This window comes from Papio anubis, chromosome 12, assembly GCF_008728515.1.
Source record: "Papio anubis isolate 15944 chromosome 12, Panubis1.0, whole genome shotgun sequence".
NCBI classification, from domain to species: Eukaryota; Metazoa; Chordata; class Mammalia; order Primates; family Cercopithecidae; genus Papio; species Papio anubis.
Window position 1 is genome coordinate 122,472,544 of NC_044987.1, and position 18,048 is coordinate 122,490,591.

The window sequence follows — 18,048 nt, forward strand, 5'->3', positions numbered from 1 at the left end:
TGCGGGAGGGACCCAGGCAAAGGTAATTGAATCATGGAGGCCAGTCTTTCCCACACTGTTCTTGTGATGGTGACTAAGTCTCACAAGATCTGATGGGTTTATCAGGGTTTCCACTTTTGGTTCTTCCTCATTTTTCTCTTGCTGCCACCATGTAAGAAGTGTGTGTTGCCTCCTGCCATGATTCTGATGCCTCCCCAGCCATGTGGAACTGTAAGTCCAATTAAACCTTTTATTCTTCCCAGTCTTGGGTATGTCTTTGTCAGCAGTGTGAAAACAGACTAATACAGTAAATTGGTACCGAGAGTGGGGCATTGCTGAAAAGATACCTGAAAATGTAGAAGTGACTTTGGAACTGGGTAACAGACAGAGATTGGAACAGTGTGGAGGGCTCAGCAGAAGACAGGAAAATGGGGGAAAGTTTAGAACTTCCTGGAGACTTGTTGAATGGCTTTGACAAAAATGCTGATAGTGATATGAACAATAAGGTCCAGGCTGAGGTGGTCTCAGGTGAAGATGAGGAACTTATTAGGAACTAGAGCAAAGGTGACACTTGTTATGTTTTAGCAAAGAAACTGGTGGCATTTTCCCCCTGCCTTAGAGATTGGAACTTTGAACTTGAGAGAGATGATTTAAGGTATCTGGCAGAAGAAATTTTTAAGCAGCAAAGCCTTAAAAAGCTGACTTGGATGCTGTTAAACATTCCATTTTAAAAGGGAAACAGGCCGGGCATGGTGGCTCACGCCTGTAATCCCAGCACTTTGGGAGGCTGAGGCGGGTGGATCACCTGAGGTCAGGAGTTTGAGACAAGCCTGGCCAACATGGAGAAACCCTGTCTCTACTAAAAATACAAAAATTAGCCGGGCATAATGGTTCATGCCTGTAATCCCAGCTAGGGAGGCTAAGGCAGGAGAATCACTCGAACCTGGGAGGTGGAGGTTGCAGTGAGCCAAGATTGCACCACCGCACTCCAGCATGGGTAACAGAGCAAGACTCAATCTCAAAAAAAAAAATTTTTTTTTGTTAAAGAGGAAAACAGAGCATAAAAGTTCAGAAAATTTGCAGCCTGATGATACAGTAGTAAAGAAAAACCCATTTTTTGAGGAGAAATGTAAGCCAACTGCAGAAATTTGCTTAAGTAGGAAGGAGCCTAATGTTAATCCTCAAGACCATGGGGAAAGTGTCTCCAGGCCGTGTCAGAGACCTTCACGGCACCCCCTCCCATCAGAAACCTGGAGGCCCAGGAGGAAAAAGTGGTTTTGTGGGCTGGGCCCAGGGTCCCTGTTCTGTGTGCAACCTAGGGACTTGGTGCCCTGCATCCCAGCCTCTCCAACTGTGGCTGAAAGGGGCCCAGTGAAGAGTTCAGGCTGTGGCTTCAGAGGGTGGAAGCTCCAAGGCTTAGCAACTTCCACATGGTGTTGAGTCTGTAGGTGCACAGAAGTCAAGAACTAAGGTTTTGGAACTTCCGCCTCAATTTCAGAACATGTGTGGAAATACCTGAATGTCCAGGCAGAAGCTTGCTGCAGGTGTGGGGCCCTCATGGACAACCTCTACTAGGGCAGTGCAGAAGGGAAATGTGGGGTTGGAGCCCCGACACAGAGTCCCTACTGGGCCACTGCCTAGTGGAGCTATGAAAAGAGGGCCACTGTCTTCCAGACCCCAGAAAAGTAGATCCACCAACAGCTTGCTCCATGAGCCTGTAAAAGCCACAGACACTCAACATCAGCCCATGAAAGCAGCCAGGAAGGAGGCTGTATCCTGCAAAGTCACAGGGGTGGAGCTGCCCAAGACCACGGGAACCCACCTCTTGCATCAGCATGAACTGGACATGAGACCTGGAGTCAAAGGAGATCATTTCGGAGCTTTAAAATTTGACTGCCCCACTGGATTTCAGACTTGCATGGGCCCTGTAACCACTTGGTTTTGGCCAGTTTCTCCCATGTGGAACAGCTGTATTTACCCAATACATGTACCCTCACTGTATCTAGGAAGTAACTAACTTGCTTTTGATTTTACAAGTTCATAGACAGAAGGAACTTGCCTTGTCTCAGATGAGATGTTGAACTGTGGACTTTTGGGTTAATGCTGAAATTAGTTAAGACTTTTGGGGGCTGTTAGGAAGGCATGAGTGGTTTTGAAATGTGAGGACATGAGACTTGGAGGTTCCAGGGGCAGAATGATATGGTTTGACTATGTCCCCACCCAAATCTCACTGTGAATTGTATCTTCCAGAATTCCCACACGTTGTGGGAGGGACCCAGGCAGAGGTAATTGAATCATGGGGGCCAGTCTTTCCTGTGCTATTCTTGTGATACTGAATAGGTCTCACACGATCTGATGGGTTTATCAGGGGCTTCCGTTTTTGCTGCTTCCTCATTTTCTCTTGCCGCCGCCATGTAAGAAGTGCCTTTCATCTCCCACCATGATTCTGAGGCCTCCCGCAGCCATGTGGTACTGTAAGTCCAATTAAACCTCTTTTTGTTCCCAGTCTTGGGTATGAAGACAGTGTGAAAACAGACTAATACATCCCTGTAATCCCCACATGTCATGGGAGGGACACTGTGGGAGTGATTGGATCCTGGGGGTGGTTCCTCCAGGCTATTCTCATGATAGTGAGTGAGTTCTCACGAGATCTGATGGTTTCCTAAGCATCTGGCATCTCTCCTGCTAGATCTCATTCTCTCTCCTGCCACCTTGTGAAGAAAGTGCCTGCTTCTGCTTCGCCCTTTCCCTTGATTGTAAGTTTCCTGAGGCCTCCTCAGCCAGGCAGAGCTGTGAGTCAGTTAGGCCTTTTTTCTTTATAAATTACACAGTCTCAGGTATTTCTTTATAGCAGGGTGAGAACAGCCTCATACAAAAGGCTTTGGGCCCCCCTCTCAGCACTTCCCAAATGTCTCCCTTTCAGGATATCTGCCGGCGGTGCGGATGATTTACTTTCCTGTTTTCGGTTGCTGCTATTTTAAAGTTTCTTTCTATCATTGTCATGATTTTGTGTCTGTGGGGGAAGACATGCCCACTTTTCCATCTGGAAACCAGAAATCCCTTGTAAAACATCTTTAAAGTCTAAGTAACATTGGTTTGTATTCACTGTGTTTATTTTATTTTATTTTTTTGAGACGGAGTCTCGCTCTGTCGCCCAGGCTGGAGTGCTGTGGCCGCATCTCAGCTCACTGCAAGCTCCGCCTCCCGGGTTCCCGCCATTCTCCTGCCTCAGCCTCCCGAGTAGCTGGGACTACAGGCGCCCGCCACCTCGCCCGGCTAGTTTTTTTTTTTTGTATTTTTTAGTAGAGACAGGGTTTCAACGTGTTAGCCAGGATGGTCTCGATCTCCTGACCTCGTGATCCACCCGTCTCGGCCTCCCAAAGTGCTGGGATTACAGGCTTGAGCCACCGTGCCCGGCCACTGTGTTTATTTTTGTAGTTCCTTGCTCTGGGGCATCAGCAGAGCCCTGTGGTTTTGAGTGTGGCCTCGACTCGGGCTGCCTGGGTGTGAGCCCAGCTTTCCCCCTGACAGAACCACACCTTCTCATTGTTTTGTGCCTCAGTGTTCCCATCTGTGGAGTGGGAGACACAATAGCAGACACCACACAGGGTATTGTCAGGATTGAATGATACGGTTCTGGGGCACAGGGACAGCACAGCACGGGCCTCTGAGAGGGGTGCTTGTACCCACACACTGACGTAAATGGGTCTAAGGAAACCATCACACCGTGGGAATGACTGAGGTCTAGGAAACCATTCGTTTACACGTGGCTGAATGCAGACCCAGGTCAGACAGTGACCTGGCACAACCTCCAGGGAATCAGCCTCGGAGGCGCAGGGTAAACCTATAGAAGCTCACCCCAGTGGTGACCATCCTAGCCCACCACCCACCAGAGCCCACCTGCAACCTTGTCAGGTCCCCTGACTATCTCCAGCCCAGTCCTGGGGTGGCCGGCCCTGCTGGGCCTCGGCCAGGAGGGCAGGAGAGGCTGGAGCTTTGGAGCACTAGCAGGGGCCTGGCCAGGCCCCTAGGAGCTGGGAGCTCTGTAAATGTACAGCATGATAGTATCACTTCCTGGGCAGGGCAGGACCCACCCAAGGGCAGAGGGCAGAGGGCAGAGGGCAGAGGGCAGAGGCAGGCCCCAGTGTGGGGAAGGCCCCACTCTGCACCCACAGCAGAGGCTTCCGCAGCCAGGCATGAGCATTGCTCTCGTCTCCCCAGGTCACAGTCTGCCTGTAACCGCCCCCTGCCCAGTAGGAGGTCATTTTGTGTCCAAAGCTCCCTCCATCCCGCTGTGTTTAGGTCCTGGCTGGTACCACTTTCACTGTCTTCCCTGCCCACACCTGCAGCCCCAGCTGCCAACCCCACCCATCCCACAGGCTCCCCGATACCCTACCGTCTGCACCGGGTGCTCTCTGCTCTGGACAGAGCAATGGAAAGGAAGGGCAGAAAGCCTTGCCTGTGTGTGTGGAGGCGGGACAGGAGGCGAGCAAGCTCACGTGTGGCTCGTGTAGCAAGTGGCCCAAGGAAAGCATTCCCAGGGAGGTGTGCATGGACGGGAATGAGGGGGTGGTGAAAAGTCCCCGAGGACGGGGTGAAAAGCGGCCCCGCAGGGCCCAGCACCAGCCTGGCAGCATTGCGCCCGGCTCCATGCACCTGCCCTGGCGGGTGGCTGCCTCCCCGCTGACCAGGCCTGGTTGCCTGCTTGCCCCACTGACTGCCTCTATCTTCCTGCATGAGCTGGTTTCCTCACACAATCCCCCATACTGGAAATAACAGCCGGGGTGACCTCTGGGTCCTGGCGGCCCCCTGCCCCTCGGCCCCTGGGCAGTGCTCCCACAGCCCAAGAGTGACTCCCAGGGTGCCCACAGGGGCATGTGGATGACCAAGCGGCTCCTTGTCCCCCACCCTGCCCGGCCCTCCCGGAGGCTTCCTGGCCCCTCAGTGGCTGCTGGGGGTCCTTCACTGTCCCCCAGATGTGTTCTCCAGCCTGCAGGCCCCAGGCAAGCAGCTCACAGGGGACCCGGACAGCCTGGGAGAGATGGTAGGCAAGAAAAGACATCCGGACAGGAACATACTCGATGCTCAGCGTTTATTTGCAAAACTGGGCTGGGTTGAGCAGAGGGGGCTTTGGGATGCCGACCTCTCTCTGACCTGGCCGTTGTGACCTCAGCCCCGACGTACCCTGCAGCAGGCAGGTCTAGTGCAGCTTCCTGGCAGCAGCCGGCCTTGCCTGGACCAGCCTGTCTGTGCCCCAGTGGCCGGATGTGGCCAGAATCCGTGCTGCATGGAGACTCTGGCCATGGCAGGGACACACAGGCCCGCACACGCTTAGCTTGTTCCGGGGCGTCCCAGTGACATCAAGGAGGGGCAAGGCCAAGGTGGGCCACAGGCTCTCCCAGGACAGGACTCCTGAGCGGTGCCCTCCTGAAAGGGGTCCTGCTGGTCCTTCACCCTTCCAGGGTCCGGTTTCACCCACAGGGTGGGCAGCAGGAGCACAGAGGTACGGGGTGCCACACACAGAGGCCAGGGGCTCTGCAGAGCAGGCCCAAGGTTTTCATGATCGGGCAATGCACGTCCTGGCTCCAGGTGGACAGAGCATGGGGATGGAGGCAGAACATCCTCAGATGGAAGTGGCCTCCTGGGCCAGGAAGCCGGGGGGGTATATGGGAGCCATGGGCGCAGGGACACAGAAGGGCGTGCAGCCACACTCATCCACATGGTTGTAGGTGTGCAGGACAGTCGAGCCGTCGGGACAGCGCAAGGGCACCGTCTCCTCGTGGACCCGCCTCTCCTGGCAGCAGGTGCACTGGTGCTGCATGGCCTGGGCCTCTGCTGAGTACCTGTGGACGCAGGGGGGCCCTCACATCGGCCACCTTGGCCCCTCCGTTTCTCTGCCCAGGCACACTGATGCGTGGGCCTCTGGGGTCCTGGGCCAGACGGCCGTCCCCTTCTGTCCACAGTGGCCTGCTCTGTGGGCACGTGGGGCTCCACCTTCTCAGAACGGGCAGCTCTGGGCCCCAGGGTCCCTTGGCTCCCGGGTCTGTCTTCTGTGGCCTGCTGTTCGCCTGTCTGAACCAGCTCCTCCAATCCTGCTGACTCTGAGCAGTCCTTGACCCTTCCTCCTGCCTCTTCTAGCTAAGGGTCAACCCTCCTGGCCCTTCCTGCTGACAGCCAGCCACAGCGGCAAGTCATGGGGGGCTCTACAGAAGGCTCTGGTTCCGCCCACTCTCCCCGGGGGTCACCTAAACCTGGGTTCGCAGCTGGGAGCTCTGTGCCATGTGGCTCAGCTCAGCCGGGCCCAGGCTTTCTACCGATGGACGTGGAGAGGGGGAACCCTGCTGGGGAGAGCAGCCCCAGGCTTTCTACCAATGGACATGGAGAGGGAGAGCCCTGCTGGGGAGAGCGGCCCCAGGCTTTCTACCAATGGACATGGAGAGGGAGAGCGCTGCTGGGGACAGCGGCCCCAGGCTTTCTACCGATGGACGTGGAGAGGGGGAGCCCTGCTGGGGAGCTCCTTCTCTCCTTCCTGGAGCTGGCATAGGCCCCCCTGACCCAGAGCAGGGTGCCAGCCAACTGACGGGCCAGGGCGGACCCACCGCACTCACCTGGACTCTCCGGGGCAGGAGCCCTCACAGAAGGTGATGTTGACCTCGGTCTTGCAGCCCAGGTGCCACAGGACGGTCGTGTTGACGCGGACCTGACAGGAGTCTGGGAGGAGGAAAGGCAGATGCAGACCCCACCGGACCCTCACTCTGAGGGCCTGGACCTGCTGGGCCGACCCTCCCCACAGGACCACCCCTCCCAGGGCCCTCCAGGACCGAGGGTGGAGTCTGGACGCCGGCATCACACTGCTGCCCAGTGCAGACGTCTGGCAGGAATGGATGGGCAGCGACAGGCTGGAGCTGGAGCTGGAGCTGGTGTGGGAAGGTGGATTCCACTTACCCTCCTCACAGGAGTAGCAGCAGCCGGTTTTCCTGAGGCTCCCCTGGGGGGCCAAAGACAGGGGCAGGGCTGTGGGCGGGGCCTCTCTCCTGGGGAAAGGGGGCCACCCAGGCAGGGGTGTGGCCTCCCAGGCAGGGGTGGGGCCTCCCAGGCAGGGGCGGGGCCTCCCAGGCAGGGGTGGGGCCTCCCAGGCAGGGGCAGTGGCAGGGGCAGGGGCAGGGCCTTCCAGGCAGGGGTGGGGCCTCCAGCACACACCCTGCAGCTGGACACTTCTGGGCAGGATGCAGGCTGTGGGGTCAGCAAATAGACTCCGCTCTCGACCTCACAGTGGTACACGGTGCAGTTGTCCACACGGCTATTGACCCAGGTTTCGTTCAGCTGAAATGCAAGGGTGAGAGTGGAAGCTGAGTATCGATGATCTCTTGTGCGGAGCCCTGTTGGGGGTGAGGGTCTCCAGGGAGGGAGCTGAGACCTGCCCCCATGTGCCTCTGCTGTTACCTGGACTGGCGGACCATCGGGCGTGAGGCAGGCGGTCTGCACGCACTCCCCACAGCACTGCCCGGCCACTCTCTTGTACTCAAAGCCCTGTGGGGACAGGAGGGGCATCAGGCCCTAACCCTCTCCTCCAGTGCATGCCCCAGCCCAGCCTGCCCTCCTGTCTATACCCCAGTGGCCCAGGGGTCCTTAGCCCTGTCCCTGCCTGGGTCTATACCCAAAGAAGTTGCCCCCACCCAGTTATCCTGGCTCAGCCTCACCCCGGTTTCCAGCACCTTCTCTCTACCTACCCCTGCCTTCCTGGAACCTGATCCCAGACCCTGTCCCCAGCAGCCTGCAGGTCCTGTCCCACCCCCAGCCCCCCTCAGTCATCCTTCTACTTCATACCCTCCCTTTGGGAACAAACAAGACCCCAGCAATGGCTAAGCTAGAGAACCCCAGGGAGCCGGGATAACAGTGACTCGGGACTGGGTCTGCCCAGCAGCTGTGGGCTCCCCTGGGGGCGGGTGCCTCGGGTCTCACCTGGGGGCAGGTTGTATTGTGGCAGGCATCCTCCCGACATTGCACCGTTGGGTCCTGGGTGTCCCCAGAGAGGCAGGTACACGTGTGGCAGGGAAGGGCCCCTGGGAAGATTGCACCAACCTGCAATGGGTGGGAGGGTGGCACTGAGGGCACCGGTGGGGCACCATGGCCAGGACTCCTCCCCATGACCCGTTGGGGCCCGCAGGGAGTTGTTCCTTCCTCAAATGGAGCGTGGATGCACCCCTGGCTGAACATGGACCCAGGCAGGCAGGGAGCCGATGCACACAGGGACCAACACAGGGACCACAGGTGGGCAGGGAATCCGGGCAGGAAGAGACCCCATATGGGCAGGAATCTTGGTGGGTAGAGACCCGTGGGGGCAGGAATCCGGCGGGCAGGGACCCCGGGCAGGAGTGTGCTGCCCCCAGGCCGTTGCTGGGAGCCCCGAAGGGACCTCTCAGAGGCAGCAGGTGTGGAACTCACGACTGTCAACGTCAGGTGCCCCCGAGTCCCAAGCATGTTCCAGCTCTGACCTGCCCAGGGCCCCTGTGCGGATCTGCCCTCATGGCAGGAATGTCAAGACAAGGAGAGGGGCTCAGAGGGCCCCGGGGCATCCCACACACATGTTCAAGTCCCAGGGCCACACCCGCCCACTGCTGTGCCCTTACCCCATAGAAGATGCCATTGTAGGAACACAGCTGAGGTCCTGGAAGGAAAGGGAGCTGAGCCCACGACCGATGGCAAGATGCACATGCCCCAGCGCCCCCACCGTCCTGCACCCCCTACCCCCGGGTGAGTGGCCACCCACAGCCCGGCCCCAGTCCTGCCCCAGCCCTGCTCACTGCAGAAGAGGGTGGGACAGCAGTCGCCCTCCTTCTGGGTGCTGATCAGCTCCTGCCCTAGCGGGCACACACGTGGGCTCTGGTGGCAGGTGCTTGTGTTGCATACTGCGGGAGGACGGAGGGCTCTGTCTGGGCATTGCTCACTCCTCCTCCCGACCACTTGTTCCCAGCGTAAGTCGTAGGCGTGCTCTTCCCTGAGGACCTGACTGCTTCACGGCCCCTCGGGGCTCCCTCCAGGCCCCTTGGTTGGCCACCTCCCCGCTGCTTCCCACATCCCCGGGCCACTCCTGGGCAGGCCTGAGGTCACCAGCCTCATCTTTAGGAGGAGAATAATGCACCTGGAGGCCATCTCTGCTGAGTGCTCCTGTCGCGGTCATGCCAGGACACAGTGGCTCTCCTCTGCTCTCCTGTGCCCACCCCACAGGCCCCTGGTGGGCACCGGCTCTGTCCCCCCTCACCCTACGCCAGGCACCTCTGCTCCACAGGGTCTTACCGCACACGGTCTCAGGGCAACAGGGGTTGTCGGCCCGGGGCCTGGTCACGGTCACGAAGCCGGGGTGGCTGCACGGTGTGGGGGGACCCTGGGCCTCACAGGGCAGGGGCTTGCACTGCACCGACATTGAGCCCTCATCACACACGCAGGACTGGCAGTTGCTGATCCACTGCTGCCCGGGCTGGAATGGATTGAGGGGGTCCCTGAGGGCTCCTGGACAGGCACAGGTCAACCCTGGGCATCTGTCCGGCCACCCCCTCCCTTGGGCTGGTACCCGAGTGGCCCAGATTGGGGGGGCAGGAAGCCCACACCAGCCACCAACACGTCCATATCACACTCGGGCGCCCCACAGCTGCCCTGTGGGGTGGAGATGCTCCTTCGCTCCCTCCCTAAGCTCGCAAGAGGGTGGGGTAGGGCAGGTGGGGGTGGAGCCACTCACAGACTTGGGAAGCCCATCAGGTCCCACGCAGGCTGGAAAGGAAACAGCACGGTGTCACTGAGGGTGCTGAGGTTGCAGGCGGAGGGGCCTCTGGCCACGGGAGGTGCTCTCAGGCCTGGCGCCTGCTTCCCCCGTGGGATGGAAGGCCCTGGAGAACTTTCAGGGTGTCAGATGTGGCTGGAGCTCAGGCCAGGGCACTGTGAGCCCAGCTGTCAGTGCATGGAAGCCTCACCCATGATGGTGGGAGGCAGGGCTCAGGCAAGGGACCACCACAGGGTCACACAAGGACGGAGCCTCCCAGTGGGGCTTCAGGGGACCGTGGGGGCTCTGCAGGGCTCAGGGCCACAATAGGGCCATCTTGTGCCTCTGGGGGCACAGAACAGGTCACAGGGGTCCGCTGGGGAGAGGGGAGAGCATGTCGCGGGCCTGGGCGGCCCCTCCCACCCCGCGTGTGCTTGGGCCCAGGGAATTGTCCCGCGGCAGGTGGAGGAGCTTACGGCAGTCCTGCACGCAGGTGTCCGTGTGTGCGCTGAAGAGGATCTGGTCCCCGGGGCAGAAGCAGCCCTCCGCCAGCCCCTCCAGTTGTGGGTTCTGGTTCCTGCAGGGCGACAAGAGAGGCCCTGGGACCTAGAGATCCAGGAGGCCTCCCGGTACTGTCATCCACGGGAGTCCCCAGGATGGGCAGTGGGCAGCGGGGAAGGAGACGAATGGGTGGAGTGCGGGACTCAGAGTGGGCGGGGCTGGGGGCGGGGCTGGGCGGGGCTAAGGGTAGTCTGGGATGGGTGAGACTCGGGGGCGGGGCCAGGTGGGGATGGGGGGCCAGGCCTAGCCAGGGATGTGCCCCCTGCCTGACTCTTGTCTCTAAGGCATCCGGGAGCAGCAGGGGATGTTTTCCAAGGAGTCCTGGGCTCAGGGGCACCCCAGAGATCTGTGACTCCCAGCGGGACACCCTCTGGCCTCCTCCTGCTCCCCCCGACCCGTCAGGCAGGCCTGGGTGGCGGGGACGGCACCAGCCATCTTGCACTCACCTGGAGTTGCAGGAGGCAGGCTGTATGGGGCCGCACGGCTTGTACACTTTGGTGGGTGGGCAGGTGAGATCTGTGGGCACAGAGAGGTGTCAGACAAGCTGAGAGGTCTGGGGAGCCCAGGGCCGCCTCCACTCACCGCACAGGCCACTCAGAGAGGCCGAGGAGTCTGGGGCCCCGGGCCGCCCCCACTCACCGCACAGGCCGCCGGTTGCACCTCGCCAGTCACTGCACACTCCCCGGGCGCGGCAGAGCGCTGCGTAGGCCTCCAGGCTCTGGCAGGGCACCTCGGGGTGGCCCTGGCAGCCGTCGCTGATGCAGGCATTGAAGAATGGGCCCGGGGGCACAAGGTCGTGGCACTTGGCAAAGACCCTGTGGGGCAAAGCAATCAGCACGCCTCAGCCCGGCCCCAGGGAGCTGCCTGTGTGGGGGCAGGCGGGGGCGCCCCAGGGCCTGCAGCACCCGAAGGGAGGACTCACTGGCTCAGCATCAGATCACAGAGCGGCTGCGGCGGGCACGGGCTGGGGGTGGGTGCACTAGACACCGGGGCCGGGGGACTGGCAGTGGGGGGCGTGCCGGTCGGGGCCCAGCAGCCGTCCTTTCTGCTGTCAGGGACCAACCAAGTCTTGGCCATGTCCTTACAGCTGGTGGCAGTGGTTCCGTCCCGCTGGAGACAGTCGTCCCTCTGGTTGTTGGTGCAGGTGCCTGCGGGCAGGGTGTCACTGCGGGGCTGGAATCCAGGGAGCCTTTCACAGCCCCCACCTGCCTCCCCCACTCATTCCCCTCCCTGGGCTTCCCCTATGCTCACTGGGTCATCAGGCCCAGCAGCAGCCCTGGCCAGGGCAGGACCCGCCGCCCACTCACCGCACTGGCCCTCGGTGTTGTTGTGGAAGAGGCTGTAGGGCAGCCGGGCCTGGAAGATGTGGCCATCGAAAGTGACGCTCACACCCAGGGCAGGAATGTCCACGCGCATGGTGGTGGTCCCCGTCACAGACACAAGCACGCCGTTCTTGCTGAAACCGCTGCTCACCGGAATTTGGTCAAACAGGATCTGGGGGAATCCGGGGGAACCTTGAGCTGGGAGGCAATGCCAGGTGGGCTCGGGGAGTGGGGTTTGCCTTTGGGGCTCTGCCTCGACGTGCAGAGACCCCCCTGTATATCCCTCACCCCAAAGCCCAGATCTTCCCTGAGGGCCTGGGGTCTCCAGTCGACTGCATTTAGGCCACAAGGTGTGCTCGGCCTAAGGCGGCCCCACAGGCCTTCCCTGCCCCCTGGGAGCTGTCTCGGGCACAGGGCCATCGCTGCGGCACGTGGGTCACCCGGCCTGCAGTCGGCCTGCCCAGGTGTGGTTGGGACTGGGCCAATACCGTGCCGCCCGCCATCTGGACTCACCAGGTCCTCCTCCCTCCCATGCACCGTGGTGACGGTGAGGACGATATCCATGGACTTGTAGTGGATGCTGAGGGCGCGGGAGCAGCTGGCGGCAGCGGCAGAGGCCACGCAGTAGTGGTTGTCCAAGTAGAGGCTGAAATTCCCAAGGCGTGCGTGGATCTCTCTCATGAGGACATAGGTGCAGTTGCCCTCAAAGGTGTAAGAGGTGCCGTCAAAGGTGGAATAGTGGGAACTGCCCCACACACTGCAGATGCCTGCGGGACACAGACGGACGGGCTGGCAGGCTCCATGGTGGTGCCCTCGCTCCCCAGGCGCCATGGCAGCCAGCGTCACCACCGTGACTGCCGCCTCGGGGAGCCACTGAAGCCCTAGGGCCTCAACTGCCTTGTCTATCAAATGGGTCCAGTGCTTGCAATGGTGTCCCCCAAAATCTATGGCCACCCCAGAACCTCTGCATGTGGCTTTGCCGGGAGAAAGCGTCTTTGCAGATGGGGTTAAGGGAAGCATCTTGAAGTGACATCATCGGGGACTAGCTGGCTGGGCCCTCAATCCAATGACCAGTGTCCCCACAGGAGACAGAAGAGAGACAGACAGAGAGGGGAGGCCACAGAGAGACAGAGGCGGGGATTGGAGGGATGCGGTCACAGCCAAGGGACACCTGGAGCCCCCAAAGCTGGGAGAGGCAGAAAGGACCTCCCCAGACCCTCAGCAGGGAGCGTAGCCCTGATCTCAGACTTCCAGCTCCAGGACGGAGAGTGAGATTCTACTGTCTAAGCTCCCCAGCATGTGGAGGTTTGGAACAGCAGCCCTGGGCCAAGGACGTGCGGAGGAGAGAGAACGCCGTCACCTCTTAGCGGCGGGTCCCGCACAGTGATGGAAGCCGCTGTTAGGACCCAGGAGACAAAAGCTCCTCTGGGCTCCCACTTCCATCCTGAGCTTCTCCAGGCCCCAGAAGCCCCTGGATGGGGTCCCTTTCAAACCACACAGGCTGATGTGCAGACAAGCTCAGCAACCTGGCCTCTGCTCCCTCTCCTTTGGGCTGTGTCAGCATTTTCAGCCCTGTGGACACAGAGCCTGCACGCTAAGAGCTCACACAGCGTGCACCACTGAGGCCCAAGACAGCATGGTACAAGATGGTTTCCTGAAGGGATGCCACCGATCTACCAAACACCCCCACCACGCCCCACCACCCCCGCCATGCCCTACTGCACCCCACCATGCCCCATCACACCCTACCGCACCCCACTGTGCCTCACCATGCCCCACCATGCCCCACTGTGCCCCACCGTGCCCCACCACACCCTACCACACCCCACTGTGCCTCACCACGCCCCACCATGCCCCCACTGTGTTCCCCACTTTGCTCACCATGACCTCCTACCACAGGCCCAATTATGCTCTCACTATGCCTGCCACACTCCCACTATGCTCCCATCATGTCATCATGTCGCCTATGTCTCCACCCTATGCCTGCACCATGCCCCACCATGCCCACCATGCCCCACCATGCCCCACTGTGCCCCACCATGCCCCATTCTGCCAGCTTGGCTGACAGCACCCTCTGCTCCACCTGCCCCCTGGGGGAGTCCCACGGCCGCCCACGCACTCACACTCGCACTCATAGTGGAAGTCACAGGGCTGGCTCGGGTCCGATACTTTGATGGGCAGGTGCTTGTTCACGCAGGTGACGTTGGCCACGGGCTTTGGGTCCAGCAGGGCGACACGGTTGTCACCCACACACCTGGCCACCGTGCAGTTCTCCAGGATCCAGGTCTCATTCACCTGCAGACGGGAACATGCACGTCCTCACCTGGACCAGCCCCAGGTGGCCACAAGAGCCTGCCTGGGGAGGGCGGCCCCCGTGCTAGCCTGGCCCCCAGACCCTGTGTGCCTCCACCAGCTGGAGCTACTGGCGGGGGGTCACTGAGTTGGGCCTCAGGGGCTGGGCACTGGCTGTGCCTCCAGCCGACCCAGACCCTGTGCACACAGCAGGGAAGATAGAGGGCAGGCGGGGCCCACCTGCCGGGGAGGGATGGCATTGTCACAGCCAGGGGCAGGGGAGGGCGAGGGCAGCAGGGTGGAGGACGCTGGTGGTGGGGAGGTGGGGCAGGTGCCCTGGAAGCGGTCGAGGTCACAGTGCTGGTTGCACACAGCATAGAATTGGCAGCCGGCTCGGTCTGTCCTATTGTAGATTACTTCCCCTGTGAAGAACAACACCGTAGGAAGATAAGCCACTCCCAGCAACCAGCAAGCCAGAGTCCTGGGGGAGCGAAGGCAGAGGCCACGGAGAAGGGAGCAGCTGCTCCTGGGAGGGACCATGGAGGGCAGAGACTGAGCGTGGCCAGTGGGGACTGGGTGTGGCCAGGGGGAGCCAAGTGAGGCCAGTGGGGAACAAGCATGGCTGGCAGGGAGAAAGCAACTGGCTCCCAGGACAAGCAGACCCAGGTTAGCATAGCGTGTGGGGAAAGGCTACAGGAGCATTATCCACGTCCACTCACCAGGTGAGAAGAACTGTCCAAATGCCCTGCAGAAGCAGGGAGTAGAGAAGTGGGAGCTGGGGAAGTGAGTGGGTCTGAGGGTGGTGAGGACTGAGGAGGACACAGTGGACACGCTGAAGGCTGGCAGGCTGCTGGGGCGCACTGCGGGGGTGTGGGTGGTCCCCAGGGTGGACGAGCTGGGAACCGTGGAGCCAGTGGCTGTGGGCCTGGTGGCCATGGTGGTCAGCACTTTGGGGGTGCCAGCTGTTCCCACAGTGGAGGAGGGGATGGCAGTAGACCTAGTGGCCATGGTCGTGGTTGCTGTAGTGGTCTGCACTGGAAGGGTGCCTGCCGTCCCTGGGCTGGAGAAAGGGGTGGCTGAGGAGCTGGGCGCTGTGGGTATGGTGGCTGTGGAGCCAGTGGCCTCAGTCGGGGTGGCTAGAGTGGTCAGCTCTGTGAGGATCCAGGTCGTCCCCGGAGTGGAGGAGGGGGTTGCTTTGGAGCTGGTGGCTGTGGGTGTGGTGGCTGTGATGGTCAACACTTTGGGAGGGTACGTTGTTCCCGGGGTGGAGGTCAGGGTGGCTGTGGAGCCCGAGGCCATGGTTGTGATGGCTGTAGTGGTCGGCTCTGTGAGGAACCAAGTTGACGCCGGAGTGGAGGAGGGCGTGGCTGTGGAGCTGGTGGCCACACTTATGGTGGCAGTGGTGGTTGGTTCTGTGTAGATCCCGGTCGTTCCCAGAGTAGAGGAGGGTATGGCCGTGGAGCCTGTGGCCACTGTTGTGATAGCTGTAGTGGTCGGCTCTGTAAGGATCCCGGTCGTCCCCAGAGTGGAGGAGGGCGTGGCCGTGGAGCTGGTGGCCACTGTTGTAATGGTTGTAGTGGTCGGCTCTGTGAGGATCCCGGTCGTCCCTGGAGTGAAGGAGGGTGTGGCTCTGGAGCCCGTGGCCACTGTTGTGATGGCTGTAGTGGTCGGCTCTGTGAGGATCCTGGTTGTCCCCGGAGTGGAAGTTGTGGCCGTGGAGCCCGTGGCCACTGTCGTGATGGCTGTAGTGGTCAGCTCTGTGAGGATTGAGGTCTTCCCTGGAGTGGAGGAGGGCGTGGCCGTGGAGCCCGTGGTCACTGTTGTGATGGCTGTAGTGGTCGGCTCTGTGAGGATCGAGGTCATCCCTGGAGTGGAGGAGGGGATGGCCATGGAGCCAGTGGCCACAGTTATGGTGGCAGTGGTGGTTGGCTCTGTGAGGAATCCAGTCGTCCCCGGAGTGGAGGAGGGCAGGGCTGTGGAGCCTGTGGCCACTGTTGTGATGGCTGTAGTGGTCGGCTCTGTGAGGATCCAGGTCGACGCTGGAGTGGAGGAGGGCATGGCTGTGGAGCTGGTGGCCACAGTTATGGTAGCAGTGGTGGCTGGTTCTGTGTGGATCCTGGTCGTCCCCAGAGTGGAGGAGGGCATGGCTGTGGAGCTCGTGGCCACTGTTGTGATGGCTGTAGTGGTCGGCTCTGTGAGGATCCCAGTCGTCCCCGGAGTGGAGGAAGGCATGGCCGTGGACCTCGTGGCCACTGTTGTGATGGTTGTAGTGGTTGGCTCTGTGAGGATCCCAGTCGTCCCCGGAGTGGAAGGTGTGGCCGTGGAGCCCGTGGCCACTGTTGTGATGGCTGTAGTGGTCAGCTCTGTGAGGATTGAGGTCTTCCCTGGAGTGGAGGAGGGCGTGGCCGTGGACTTCGTGGCGACTGTTGTGACGGTTGTAGTGGTTGGCTCTGTGAGGATCCCGGTCGTCCCCTGAGTGGAGGAGGGCGTGGCCGTGGAGCCCGTGGTCACTGTTGTGATGGCTGTAGTGGTCGGCTCTGTGAGGATCCAGGTCGACGCTGGAGTGGAGGAGGGCATGGCTGTGGAGCTGGTGGCCACAGTTATGGTGGCAGTGGTGGCTGGTTCTGTCTGGATCCTGGTCGGCCCCAGAGTGGAGGAGGGCATGGCCGTGGAGCCCGTGGCCACTGTTGTGATGGCTGTAGTGGTCGGCTCTGTGAGGATCCCGGTTGTCCCCAGAGTGGAGGAAGGCGTGGCAGTGGACCTCGTGGCCACTGTTGTGATGGTTGTAGTGGTTGGCTCTGTGAGGATCCCGGTCGTCCCCGGAGTGGAGGTGGGCGTGGCCATCGAGCCCGTGGCCACTGTTGTGATGGCTGTAGTGGTGGGCTCTGTGAGGATCCCAGTCGTCCCCAGAGTAGGAGGCATGGCCGTGGAACCCGTGGCCACTGTTGTGATGGCTGTAGTGGTTGGCTCTGTGAGGATCGAGGTCATCCCTGGAGTGGAGGAGGGGATGGCCGTGGAGCCAGTGGCCACAGTTATGGTGGCAGTGGTGGTTGGCTCTGTGAGGATCCCAGTCGTCCCCGGAGTGGAGGAGGGCGTGGCCGTGGAGCCCGTGGCCACTGTTGTGATGGCTGTAGTGGTCGGCTCTGTGAGGATCCAGGTCGACGCTGGAGTGGAGGAGGGCATGGCTGTGGAGCTGGTGGCCACAGTTATGGTGGCAGTGGTGGTTGGTTCTGTGTGGATCCTGGTCGTCCCCAGAGTGGAGGAGGGCATGGCTGTGGAGCCCGTGGCCACTGTTGTGATGGCTGTAGTGGTCGGCTCTGTGAGGATCCCAGTCGTCCCCGGAGTGGAGGAAGGCATGGCCGTGGACCTCGTGGCCACTGTTGTGATGGTTGTAGTGGTTGGCTCTGTGAGGATCCCGGTCGTCCCCGGAGTGGAAGGTGTGGCCGTGGAGCCCGTGGCCATTGTTGTGATGGCTGTAGTGGTCAGCTCTGTGAGGATTGAGGTCTTCCCTGGAGTGGAGGAGGGCGTGGCCGTGGACTTCGTGGCGACTGTTGTGACGGTTGTAGTGGTTGGCTCTGTGAGGATCCCGGTCGTCCCCTGAGTGGAGGAGGGCGTGGCCGTGGAGCCCGTGGTCACTGTTGTGATGGCTGTAGTGGTCGGCTCTGTGAGGATCCAGGTCGACGCTGGAGTGGAGGAGGGCATGGCTGTGGAGCTGGTGGCCACAGTTATGGTGGCAGTGGTGGCTGGTTCTGTCTGGATCCTGGTCGGCCCCAGAGTGGAGGAGGGCATGGCCGTGGAGCCCGTGGCCACTGTTGTGATGGCTGTAGTGGTCGGCTCTGTGAGGATCCCGGTTGTCCCCAGAGTGGAGGAAGGCGTGGCAGTGGACCTCGTGGCCACTGTTGTGATGGTTGTAGTGGTTGGCTCTGTGAGGATCCCGGTCGTCCCCGGAGTGGAGGTGGGCGTGGCCATCGAGCCCGTGGCCACTGTTGTGATGGCTGTAGTGGTGGGCTCTGTGAGGATCCCAGTCGTCCCCAGAGTAGGAGGCATGGCCGTGGAACCCGTGGCCACTGTTGTGATGGCTGTAGTGGTTGGCTCTGTGAGGATCGAGGTCATCCCTGGAGTGGAGGAGGGGATGGC

At 60.9% G+C, this 18,048-nt stretch overlaps 1 protein-coding gene across 1 annotated transcript in view; it reads right to left on the minus strand.

Annotated features, from left to right (window-relative positions):
* Window positions 1-5,054: 5,054 nt before the first annotated feature.
* The window catches only part of MUC5B (mucin 5B, oligomeric mucus/gel-forming), a 42,080-nt gene continuing 29,086 nt past the window's right edge, over window positions 5,055-18,048 (minus strand). The window contains 21 exon segments of the mRNA XM_031653978.1: window positions 5,055-5,822; window positions 6,588-6,690; window positions 6,925-6,967; window positions 7,180-7,302; window positions 7,423-7,509; window positions 7,942-8,061; window positions 8,610-8,647; window positions 8,784-8,888; window positions 9,277-9,457; window positions 9,716-9,747; window positions 10,213-10,313; window positions 10,744-10,813; window positions 10,937-11,112; window positions 11,220-11,445; window positions 11,605-11,791; window positions 12,133-12,386; window positions 13,743-13,914; window positions 14,152-14,333; window positions 14,631-15,582; window positions 15,643-16,794; window positions 16,954-18,048. Of these exon segments, the coding sequence (XP_031509838.1) occupies window positions 5,603-5,822; window positions 6,588-6,690; window positions 6,925-6,967; window positions 7,180-7,302; window positions 7,423-7,509; window positions 7,942-8,061; window positions 8,610-8,647; window positions 8,784-8,888; window positions 9,277-9,457; window positions 9,716-9,747; window positions 10,213-10,313; window positions 10,744-10,813; window positions 10,937-11,112; window positions 11,220-11,445; window positions 11,605-11,791; window positions 12,133-12,386; window positions 13,743-13,914; window positions 14,152-14,333; window positions 14,631-15,582; window positions 15,643-16,794; window positions 16,954-18,048 (5,619 nt within the window). The 3' untranslated portion in view covers window positions 5,055-5,602.